The sequence below is a fragment of the Culex quinquefasciatus genome, chromosome 2, assembly GCF_015732765.1.
Source record: "Culex quinquefasciatus strain JHB chromosome 2, VPISU_Cqui_1.0_pri_paternal, whole genome shotgun sequence".
In the NCBI taxonomy this organism is placed as follows: Eukaryota; Metazoa; Arthropoda; class Insecta; order Diptera; family Culicidae; genus Culex; species Culex quinquefasciatus.
Genome location: NC_051862.1, coordinates 1,426,641 through 1,439,475, shown reverse-complemented (window position 1 = coordinate 1,439,475; position 12,835 = coordinate 1,426,641). Strand labels below are relative to the sequence as shown.

General features: G+C 37.9%; 2 protein-coding genes across 2 annotated transcripts in view; one reads left to right on the top strand and one right to left on the bottom strand.

The window, feature by feature from the left end:
- LOC6037243 (probable cyclin-dependent serine/threonine-protein kinase DDB_G0292550) overlaps positions 1-12,835 on the bottom strand; it is a 173,437-nt gene that overhangs the window by 125,234 nt on the left and 35,368 nt on the right. The window lies entirely within an intron of this gene.
- LOC6037240 (zinc finger protein 501) lies at positions 9,952-11,334 on the top strand. The gene is made up of 3 exons (XM_001847117.2): positions 9,952-10,151; positions 10,305-10,574; positions 10,631-11,334. Exons 1-3 carry the CDS (start codon positions 10,038-10,040, stop codon positions 11,285-11,287), a joined length of 1,041 nt encoding a protein of 346 aa, XP_001847169.2. The 5' UTR covers positions 9,952-10,037; the 3' UTR covers positions 11,288-11,334.

The following is a 12,835-nucleotide window of genomic DNA, read 5'->3' as shown; positions in this document are numbered from 1 at the left end:
CTTGAATTTTATGATTGGATGGATTACGTTAAGACTGCGAATTTCATTTAACGCAACAATCAAGCATTTGTTTCTGAGCACAATGAAATTTTGAACGACCACAAAAGGTTTAAAAAATATCTTAAAATCATTTTTGAATGGAATGTTAAAAAATACCACAGCCAAACAGGCATGAAACCTCTTTTTACTGTTAATTACTATTCAATTATTAATTATAATTGCCAAATATTCTGTATTATTAAAAAAATCTTAAGGAGCTATTTGACTATGGCAAACAAACAAACTTGTTGACAGTTTGGTAGTTTGCATGTTCTGTTTATTTGCCAGTATTTGTTTGCAGAAACGTCAGCCTGCATACATTTGGCTTTGTTTGTGAGTTTGCCGCAAGGGAACATTCACAAACCACGTGGACACTCCCCATCGTGGACATGGAAAAAAAAACTTTTTTGTATGGAGCGTGGCCAATCGCCATCCCTCCCAAGATGTCCTCGTGGTTTATGGATGGTCCCCAAACAAGTTTGCGAGTTTGGCAAACTGTCAAACACAAAAAGAGCGAGTTTTTTTGTTTGTTTACCTTAGTCAATAGCTCTTTTACAGACCAAAAAATTGCGCCATGTATCAAACAAGTTTTTTTTTGTGAGAACTTTCAATACTATCAAACTATTTCTTTCGACCGTCACTGTGCACCATATCGTGCCATGTAGTTGAAGAGCAGACACACATACAGGATATGGTAGAAAATGGGCGAGTTTGAGTGTCCATTATAGGTGGATAGATGTGCGAGACTGTCGCCTGAGGTACAGTAATCGGGACGACGGCCACCGCGGGCATCCCGAAACCTTGAAATGGCACCACACCACTGTCAGTGTAACGGAGCGAACACATATTGTAGTAGAACTACTATCTACCCCGGGTACGAGGCAGGATGCAGCATCCGGTGTACGCGCGCCGAGGACAAAGTGCTTCACTTTAACTACATGGGACAACCGAAACCACTTTGTTTGATGTATGTGGCTAGGAGGAAACGGTTACAAAAGCCCACAAAAGCGAGAGATGGTCATTTGGACCGATCGATGCGGTCCGTTAGTCGTGTGCCCTGGAGTTCAAAGCGACAAATTGTCGTTTAATCTCTATCCGCTTTCGGGGTTGTTCGGGGACCGGCTCTTAAATTGGAAAACCGGAACCCACACTTAATCCGATAGCGGACGGAGATAATGCAGCCAGAGTTGATTGGATTCAACTTTGGCTAGCAACTTTACGACATGGGGTTTGACAGAGTGACAGATTGACAGAAATTGACAGTTTGACAGAAGTTGCAGCACCTTCACTTTAAATTGCCCGAGAGGTCCTCCAATCAGGGGCATTCCGGAACAAGGGCATCTTCAACTTAACTACGGGTCCGGTCCGGAATTCCACAAGAGCCGAAATACCTTTGTGTGTAGAGCGTACAAGTTTATTTCGACCCTCGCCGGTCCCACCTCGCGCGTAACTTTCTCCGACACATTTTCCAACGGGACCTGTTGGGAAGAATTTCCCCGGATCCCTTCCGGGAAGGGAAACACGACACTCGAGTGAAACCTCTCAAAAGTTACTCTAACATCACTCGGGGCGGGGTGGGCGCGCGCCTTCGACGGCGAATGGTGACGATTCCGGGAAATTTTTGGCCACTGTTTGTAATTTAGAAAACTTTTCCCACACTCTCTCTCTCTAAAGTTTTCCGTGACTTGACAAATTTAACGAGCGACGCTTTGTTTACAAGCTGTGTTTGTGCGTGTCGCGTCGCGCCTACTGCGATGCGACTCCTGTCAAATGACATTAGCTGCGGGCCGTACACACTGAGATAAAAATGCGCGTAACAAAAGTAATGTTTAGTTAGTGCTCGGGGTGAGACATTTCCTCGCGACGAACCGAAACAGAGAGAAGTGTAATTGAATGTAACTAAGCACACAAAAAAAGAAACAAAACAAGCGTGTAAACAAACCCGGGGATGGGGGGCGAACCCAAGCGCATCCGAGAATCGCACTTAGTAGAATGAGAAAAAAACGACATCCACAGCATCCGCGACGCAAAACGGAAACGGTAAACAAAGAACTGCGTTCTTATTATTTATGAAATTTGCCGTATTTACAAACTGTGTTTACTTTGTGGTAGCAAGCAGCCTACTTTGACCGCGTGGAAGAGGTGAGAAGGAGGACCTTAAGCAAATTATACACTGAAAGAAAAACGCACCCCCGTAATGAAGGATAATCGTGCGCACAAATTGGCATTTGTTACCGAGCATGAAACGTCGCGACAATTGCACCAAATTGGTCCCTCCCGACAGCGGGACATCGGCAGCTAATTATACCCGGGCCCGGTTGACGTTGACAACCAACAGTCGCGACCAAAAACGGAACAACACCAACGGGTGGAGGCGTTTATTGGCGTGTTTAGTGGGCGCTTTCGCGTGCTACATAATAATGTCTAAACGTGACACGCCTTTAATAACAATCAGGCGACTGTCGACGACTGAAATTACTGGTTGATTGCTGGTGGAGCGCGCGAAAAAGGTGCTAATAAAGTGCGCCAAGGGTTAACTTGTGTTGTGGGTTTTCGGGTGATGCTTACTGAGCAATTTTGTGGCAGTAACACGGAAAGAAAACCATCACCAAATTGTGTAAAAATCGTTACAGACAATCCTACAATGTTTCAGTTTACTTACTCATTGGAATCGGTGACACTTTTGATCAAATATGTTGCTTGTTTGAATTAGGACAACTGCTTTATTCATCGGTTCAAGCCAGCAAAATATCTCTGCGATTTGATGATGGATTTTCTTTCCGTGTCGGTAGTGCAATTATTTTACACCTGTTGAACGAGAATGTCAACCACAATTTCATTTAATTAGTGAATTGACATCCCTAACCCGCATAATTAAACAAAACGACATTACACAGTCGGTTGTGCTCCAATTAAAAGCAAATAAACACACATAAAAACAAACCAATAAAAACAGAACCCAATTAAACGTGCCCGGGCCCGTTCAATCAAGAAGCCTCCCATGGTAACGGTTACTAAACTGCACAATAAAAGGACACACTCGCAAAAGTTTTCGATTGTCATGGCCTGCTCGTAATCCACGTGTTCGTGCCGTCATAAAATCTTCCTCCGGGCCCACGCAAACAACACTGAATTAAATGCTCATGTGGAATTTGCGGCCAACCACGTGCAGTTTGGGTAATAAATTTTCACTTTCACACCTACCTACTCTGGCCGTTTATGATCTGGAAATGCAGTAGTCGCGGTGGAAAAACCACATTATGCGGGGTGGATTAATGCGTCACGTAACGCTCGTTCCGTTGGTGTAAACTTCCGCTTTATGGCAAGATGGCGGCCGCAGTGTTCTGTCAGGAGGGGGGTCCATCGATGGATGCACTGTTAAATTTGCTTCCTTTTTAGAAGGGTAAAACCACAAGAAAAAGGGATAATCGGAAGGAGGAAAATACAATCGTGATAAACTACCGAACATACCTAGTATATTGTGTAGATGAAACTAGTTTTTCGCTTTTACGTCAAACAAGCAGAAAAAGTAAGATTAAATATCAGTAAAATAAAAACAAATCCTTAGCAGCGTTATATTATAACAGAATAAATAAGAAGAGAATATAATTTACCAATTTAGCCTACAAACAAAACAAGTCGGAACACAAACAAAAAAGTCACATACACGTCATAACCACAACACAGAAAGGGTTCATTCAAATATTGCGTTACACATTAAAGGGGGTAAGTAGAATTTGAACGAACCCTCAAACAAAGCTAAACAAAAAAATGTATGGTAATCCATGTTGCTGTCACCGTTAGGATGATTTTTGTCAATCAAGTAGGGTCATTAACTACCCGCAAGTAAAATCAACCAGAAGAAGAAAAAAAAACATAAAACATTGATAAAGTCGTACTTTGTAGGGGTAATGTAGCGGAAAGTAATGAAAATATTAAAAACTAAACTAAGCAGATTAGGGCGACGAGGGCGAGAAATTCGGATAAAATTGTCACAGTTTGGTGTGACGTAAAATGTTGATTGTAGTACTTTTATACACGATTGGGTAAGACGAAGGTGCATACAAAACAAAACACACACACACAAAAAGAGAAACTCAAAAGTAGACTCACGCAAGGAGTGACGGATTTAGGATGGAAATATATTCGAACTAGACGATTGGCGTAATGTACAGAAAATAATTTGATTTACTAAAATTGTTATAACTAGTGACGAGCTTTCGAAATTTAATACAAACAAAAAGTAAGAAAAAGGAAATTGGCAATAAATTATTATTATTCTTTCGATTAGGACTGTAAATTATCAGAAAAGTAGAGAAAAGAATATCAGTAAACTAGTTAAATTGTGGGATGAAAGCGCAGAAAAAAGAACACCGAAACAAATAAACAACACACAAAAACACAAAACAAACCAAAACCCAACTCAAAGGCTGATTTCCTTCGCTACTAAACACTGAAAAGAAAGCAACTGCTAATGAGCACAAACTCACTTCATTTCCATTTCACCCGCGAGCGCACCACAACTTAATATTCCCAACTCATAGATGACTTTTCACGACCAAATAGGAAACGTTTTCTACTCAAAACTTGAGCAGCTCCAATTTAACCACCCAACTCAGTCTTGAATTCCAATCTACGCCCCCAAAATCAGCAATAAAGCACAAATTAATCATCCTTTTTTGATTGCCACTGGCTTATTTTGTGCGTGATGTGTAATTTTTCTTTTCTCCACCCAATCCGAACCGAACAAAAAACAAGTCAATTAGTCGAAAATTAAGCCACACACACATAGACACCCTATTTTGGGGGCCACCCCAAAAAGTCCCACATCAGTCGCAGTAAGCCGTGGGTTTTAATCACGGAAGCCCGCGGTTCGTAACCGCGCGCCCACCCCCCAAACCAAGTAGGCTGAACTCTACACCCCCCAAAACCATTTTCTGTACACTGTCACTTTCCATCGCCATTATGGTATACCTCTATCAACGCCAACTAGGACCTAAAGCTATTACTAGACTGTACACACTAGAGAAAAAACAAAAACACTCACATAAACCAAACCGGAAGCGAAGTAGGCCATTCTGGGAGGGAGTGTGTGAAGGGAAAAAAGTGCAATCCGGGGAAAAACAAGGATCAAAATAGAAAAACAAATCCCAGAATAACTGTTCAGTATTCTATATGGTTTCCTGATACGCATAATTTAAGACGCACACACACACACAAACACTCAACATTAAAAACACTACACCGGAAAATCCCAGCAGTGCGAAACAAAAACATCCTCCCTTTCTTCCACGAGAAACTACCCGGCGGAGAAGAGAAGTAAGTTCATTATCATCAAAAATCACCCCATTTTCCCTCGAGAGAGAGAAAGAGAGGAAAGAGTGGAAAAGTCACATCCCTTGCGAAGAAAAAAGGAAATCACACAAACACACGTGCGCACAAACACACACCCACCCACAAACACACACACACTTATAGAGAAGAAGGCCGGAGGAGATCGTAGTAGGCTATAACCAGCAGTATTCGTATGAAAACCGGAAAACACTAGGCGGAAAAGTGAAAAAGGCAACACAAACATCCACAACACACAGTCACAAGAAAAGCGGAAAAAGAAGTAAAAACAAGTTATATGATATTATACTGTACAACCCAAAGAATACAAACAAAAAAATCGAGAAAAACAAGCTGAAAAAAATGTGGAAAAAATAGTCATAATAAACATATTTCGTAAATGTGCTTTAATTGTCGAGTGTCTCTTCATTTTCTACACTTTGCTCTCTCCACCCTCCAAAATGGCGTTCACGTCACATCCGAAAGCGCCCACTAGGAACATCTGTGGCCTACTACTACACTCCACCAACTACAGATGACAGGACGGGGACAGATCAAGTAGGCCACCACCCCCTCCCACAAGGCTTTTCAATTTGCTTGCCAAAACAAAGAGCAAATCCAAGACTGTGGCAAATCTTTCCCAGCAATAGCAGTCAGCGTAACCTTAGTTACCTTAGCAGCAGCAGCGCTTACTTTGATGGCTGGACGGGACGGTCCATAAAATCTCATTAGCATTTCAACGTCCGAATGGGATTACTTAAAATTCATATTTTATACACGGTCGGTCGGACGAAGACGGAAAAGGACCTGCTCCGGGGTGGAAGGCGTCATACAGTCTCAATTTGCTCCCGACAGAGGATCATGCTAATGGGCGCTCAGTCAAGAATGGCGAGAATTAAATGCCTTTGTCTTTGATTTAGTGGTCGTACAATGTGCGTTAATGGAGCATTGTATGCAAATACAATCAAAATTCAAATTGAGCGTCGTCGTCCCGCGAAGTGTAACGGGATTGTTTGAAGAGCCGAGGTAAGCATAAAATTGCTCGTGAGCCATGTTGGAAGTAGGAAATTAGCTTTGGCAAGGTGACTAATTACGAGGACCTTGCCTTTAGAATCACATACTGCAAGGTCCTTGGACTCTTTTGCGCATTGAGTTTTAAGTAGTTTTGTACCAAAAATGTTTATTTCCAAAATTCGTGATTTAAAAAAATCTCAAAATATTTTTCCGAGTACTTATTTTCCAAAACAGTTTTCATCAAAATTTTGCCAAAGACACTAGAATTTTCGATTTTTAAGATTTTTTTAGATACAAAAATAATTCTTGAAGGAAAAGCACCTCAGAAAAATATGCTTGAACAACTGAAAAAAAAATCCTATAAGTTTTTCTCTAGAACTTTGAAATTTCGGCTAGATTCAACCTCACAAAGAATTCAAATCGATGAAAATGAATTTCTCCGAGTGTCACCTAATGTGCCGGTAATTTTCAACTGAAGATATTTCAGGAACTATTGGTCCGATTTCCAATGTTAAAAATTGCAACTTTTGTAAAAATTTCTGATCTGCGAAATTTTCTCATTTTTTGAAAAAAATAAAATTATAAAGCTAAGCTTCTCTTTTGAAAAGGGAGGATAGGACATTTTTCCCATTTGATGTTTTTGAGCAAATCATAAAATTTAGAATTATTCTTAAGATCATTTTTTTGCCAAAGTTTTAAAAACAGCATCATCTGGGTGCGAGAACCAAACCCACGACCTGGAAATCCAGCACGCCGCTAGTCGAAACCAATCCCCTACCGATCAGTATTCCTAGTGATGAGATTTACTCTTTTAAGGCATCTGACTTTGCCGAACCAGGCAGGAATCGAACCCACCAACTTCCGCTTACAAGACGAAACCCGCAACATAGACTTTTCTAGTCTATTCCCGTAAACTCATGGCCACGGTAGCTCGACAAGTTTTAATTTAAAACAATGAAAACCGTACCAATACGTTCCGAGATATCGCCAGTTGAAAGTTACAGGTTAGTTTAATGTCACTTAGAGAGATTCATAATCATCGATTTGAATTATTTTTGAGGCTCTATCTCAGAAACGAATTGCCCGATTTTCTTGGTTCCAGAGAGAAACTTAAAGGAAATTTTCTTAGCTTTTCAAAAATACTATATTCTTAGGTGCTTTTCGTTTAAAAATATTTGTTTGAGTAAAAAACATAAAAAACACATAATTTATGCCTTAAAATTACAACGGTACTATTTGTCAAAAAAAATCATAAAGTACTTTTCGATTGCAAATTCGATTTTGCTTTTAAAGAATTTGTTAAATATTTTTTATCCACATTTTTGATATTTTCCAAAAAGCACTAAATTCATATCCCCTAAACCAGCAAATAAATGTATCAATCAATTATCAAATAATTGATAAAAACTTTAAAATATTTGTAAAGAATTATTTTAATTTGTAGATATAATGTCTCAGTTTTGACTGCATGAAATTGAAAATCCTTTAAATTAAAATAAAAACCATACAAAACAAAAAAAAACTGCTGGTCATTTTGAATGCTTTAAAAAAATTACAATAAATTTTTCGATTAATTTAAACTTATTTAAACAATAGATCAAACGAAATATTTAGGCCAAAATCGAGACATTACATCTATTACAACTGTATACAATTTTTGAAAATCTTCCAGTTGGATCCAATAGTGAGCCTAAAATTTATTGAAACAATTTATACTCCCGGATGGGTCCAAAATCTGTAAACAAGAATTAAGATTATATATTCATGTAATGAAACTAAGACACCATTCAAACCGACGTAGCATTTTAGACAGAAGTCAGAATAAACACTTTTTACTTGTTGTAACTAATACTGCAACGCATTTACTGTTACAAAACATTTTAACATATAATAATATAATATAATTACCATATAACAATATTTTTTTAGATAGTAACCCGAGCAGACGGAAATAACGTGGGAATAACATTTTTTGTTATTTGAAAATACTAGGCCAATAACATTTAATGTTATTTATAACAAGATTTGTTATTCCCCGGGCAGACGGTAATAACAAAATTCATGCCATTTCAATAACAAATACTGTTAAAATAACAAAAAATGTTATGGAATATTCTTGCAAAATCCATTTTTGCATAAGAGCCTAATAACAGTTTATGTTATCATAACCAATTTTGTTATTGGTTTGATATTGGTTGAAAGTCAAAACAACTTGGGAATAACATTTTTTATTATGGAAGAATAACTCCAACTGATATTGGGATGATCGGATTAGTTGTTAAATTAACAAAAAAGAATAACAAAGATTTGTTCGAAGAATAACGCAAAATGTTATTAGTCTGTTATTACAATAACAATCCAATAACAAAAAAATCATAACGGCGAGTCGGGTTCCTTCAAGCGACTTTGAATCAATACTTTGAAGACAACGCCAACGCCGACTTCAGCTCTCTAAAAATACCCGACTTCACAGATTCCGACTCCAAGTGAAAGTTGCTGAAAAATAAGCTGAATCCGATGCCGTCTCCGAGGTCTCACTCTTGCTCGAACTTCAACGTCAGCTCCGACTTCCTCGCTCTGTGAAAATAATAACAGTTTTTGTTATTTACAATTCAAAAATTCTCAATAAATTAATCAATTTCCTTAGAAAATATAACAATCTTAAAAAAACAACTTTCAAAAGTTAATTTTATCAGATTAATTTAAGCTTAAGGACCCCATTTCATGACCAAAATAATGACCCCGACGAAATTGGAAAAAATATACCAAAGATCTAAACATATTTAACAAAAGAAAAAATAATAACAGATTGTGTTATGGACACTTAAAAACTTTTCCATTTGTGCGATTTATGATAATTTTATTTCTAAGTCAGAATACCAAATGAATAACAAATCTTGTTATTAGGAGAGTTTTTGAAATGTATAACATTTCCTCTTATTAGCGTGTTATTAATCATTTTAAGTATAATATCACTTCAATACAAAATCTTGTTATTTTATCATAAACTGTTATTATTTTTTCTTCTTGAAGTTGAAGTTCAGGATAAAATAATAACACTTTTTGTTATTTTAACAGGATTTATTATTGAAATATTATTTATTTTGTTATTACCGTATGCCCGGGACGTCAGTTTAGAGTCACATCATTTTTTATGAAGTTCTAACATCAAAATGAAACAACATGAAAATCTTCGACAAGTAGAGTATTATAGATGGAATATATCATGGTTATTTTGGGTTTTGTTAAATATGACGAAATTAGTTTAATTTGACAAATTCACTCAGATCTATTGGCTCTCGCACTTATACAAAATATGTTGTTTAAATAGTGAAAATCAGCAATTTGAATGGAGTTGGGAGCGAGTGCTCAACCTACCAAACATACGAGAATTTCCCCTATCCAGTAAAAAAAATGTTTGACACGTTGTCCATTTTTTAGTCAAGACGCAAACCATCTATATGTGATTGTTGTTGTTGGCTGGCAGTCAGCCTGTCAAAAGTTATAGCATTTTTGTCACTTTTGTTTATATTCCGTCACTGTCACTGAAGTTTGTTTACCAACACTGTGCTATTAGCCGTTTTAGATTATTGTTAAATTGTTCAGCTTAGGCTTTATGCGTACGGATTCATCCAATCCAAAAGAAGCAAGATATGCCTCAGCAAAATAATGAAGACCAGCAGGAAAATGAAGCAGAACCCATAAAATGTTGGATCTGTCCGGCAAAACATTTTAGAAGTGAGCAAGACTACGAACGACACACTCAGGTAAGATTTTTTTTTAGTTTTTAATATAATTTTCAAACCAAATGAAGTAATGCCGAGAGTAATGCTTTTTATAATTTTAGTAATTTTATTAATGTTCTCAAATATGAGTGAAAACATTTTTCTGTGTTTGTTTGTTGTTTTTTTTTACTTCAGAACATCCACAACGGCTACCGCTTCCGCTGCGAAGAGTGTCCAGGGCAGGTCCTTTTTAAGGATGTCACCGAAGCGCGGCACCACGTGGACGACAAGCACGACATCAACGCGAGGACATGCCCGCATCCTCATTGTGACGAGCAGTTGACCAACGAATTCAACCTGGTGCGTCATTTACGGGAGGTCCACGGGGAGGTGCACCGATTTCAGTGTGAGCTGTGCGAGGATGTGGCGTTTGACGATAGGGAGAGCTATGAGGATCATGTTTATGTGAGATGAATTTTTCTTTATTTGAATAAAATAATTATGAATTATATTTTTTTCAGGATGATCACGACGGCTTTCGCGTCAAGTGCCACATTTGCCACCGGATGTTGAAAACCAAGCTGAAAACCCACGTCGAGTACATTCACTCGAGTGGGGCGTCGAAGGCCACGTGCAAGATTTGCAGCAAGCAGTACAGCAGCAAGTACAAACTGATGCGTCACATGAAGAGCCACACGGATCCGCGGGATCCGGCGTTGTCGTTCCGCTGCGAACGGTGCGACGAAACGTTCGAAAGTTTGAGCAAGTTGAATTACCACAAGACGAAGCATCAAACGAAGGTGTTTCAGTGTGATAAATGTTCGAAAATGTTTTACCGCAATGCGGCGCTGGTTCAGCACCAGAAGGTTCATGAAAGTCACGAATTTGTGTGCCAAAAGTGCCTGAAAAGCTTCGCGAATGCCGCGGCACTTCGGCGACACGCAGAATCTCATGTTAAAGAAATTACTTTTAAGGCTGAAGGAAAGGTTGTTAAATGTAAAATTTGTGAGAAAACATTTTCGAATCAAGATCAACTGAATCAACATGTGATATCATACGAAGGAAAGGGTAAATTAAAATGTCATATTTGTGATCAAAGTTTCAGATCCAAGAAGGCCCTTTTATCTCATATGAAAACGAAGGGAATTCACGATCACCTGGTAGAAGTTTCAAAATAATAAAATAATATTGTAATAAGAATGCGATACATCACTTTGACAAAAAACTTTTTTCAGTTGTTCAACTTCTTATTCTCTGGCCATGTGCTCCTCAAGCCGATATTTTGGGAACTGATTTTTCTACATTCGTAAATCTCCCAAAACAATTACAAGATTTACTAAATTTCATATCCACCAGTGAACAATCTTACAAGAATGTGATTTCAGTAAGAGTTCTCCTCAAAAGCACGCCCATCATCGCAAAAAATACACATGAGAACTTTGTCCAGTCTTTTTAACTCTAAACACGCCAAATCCCAGCCTCCTTTGATTTCCCTTCCAGGCAAATCTTACACCTCTGAGCAAACCCGACTTGCTTTGCTACCGGATGCAACTGTTGAGTTTATCGTCTGGATAACTCTTCTTCGGAGAGATTTCACTTAATCCTATAGTAAATATTCTTGTGCTGGTTTCACTTTAATATCATCACTGGGATTATCGTCATAGCTGCTGAAATCCAAGAACTCGTGAGTCAGTAGTTCTAACAAGCAACGCAAAGATTGCTCTTTTCTCGAAGGGTTACCTCGATCTAAAAGATGGTTGCCATTCTAATCTATTCAATTGTTGGCATTGAACTGAGGAGTTCATAATGTTGCAAGTTTGAACGATGATGATGATTTTTTGCATGTTGTGCAGTTGATCTGAGTTGATTAGATTTTAATAATAGTAAAAAATGACCAACTGATTTTCAAAATATACAACATTGTTTGTTTATGTCGGTTTTTTTTCAGCTAACGGTTAGCTTGCAGGCAGCAAAACATAATATTTGTGAAGGTATTTGTGAGGCATTTAATATGCTGTCTTTTTATGTTCCCACGAAGCAAAACCTCACGCGAGTGAACAGTTCAGTCTGTGAACATGAATTTAATGTTTACATATTGAATCCCGGTCAAATTTGGATAGTTTTTGACAACATTAGGAGTTTAATGTGTGGCCCACATATTGGAAATGGGATTGAAATTTGATCAGCAAACTGTTCTTAAATTATGGAGGTTATGGCGATTGTCCACGGTCCATACAAAAAAGTTTTTTTTTTGTATGGACAATTGTCCACGAGGGGGGGACAGATCCCTAAAAAAGTGTCCACGTGGTTTATGGATGGTCCGAAATCTAAATATTTTGAAGCTAGCCCAATAATGATAAACATGGATTTGTATCTTGCGGGTTGATTTTTAGGGGGAGGGCGATATAAACCTACAAAAAAAAACAAATGTCGGTTTCAATGGTTCAAATATGTTTTAGAAATCATAAGAATTCATTTTTGGTTTTATTTTTATTTTCGAATCTGCAATAACCCACAAAAGTATTTTTTTCCATTAGAACATACATTTCCATTTAAAAATTAGGTTCTGTAACATGACCATCTATACATCATGTGGACTCTTTTTTCAAAATTTTAGACTACCCTCGTGGACAATTGTCCATATAAAAAAAACTTTTTGGCTTATTTTAAATTAATATTTATTGTTTAAAAAATTACCGTACTGGTTTCAGTGCAATTAAAATCAC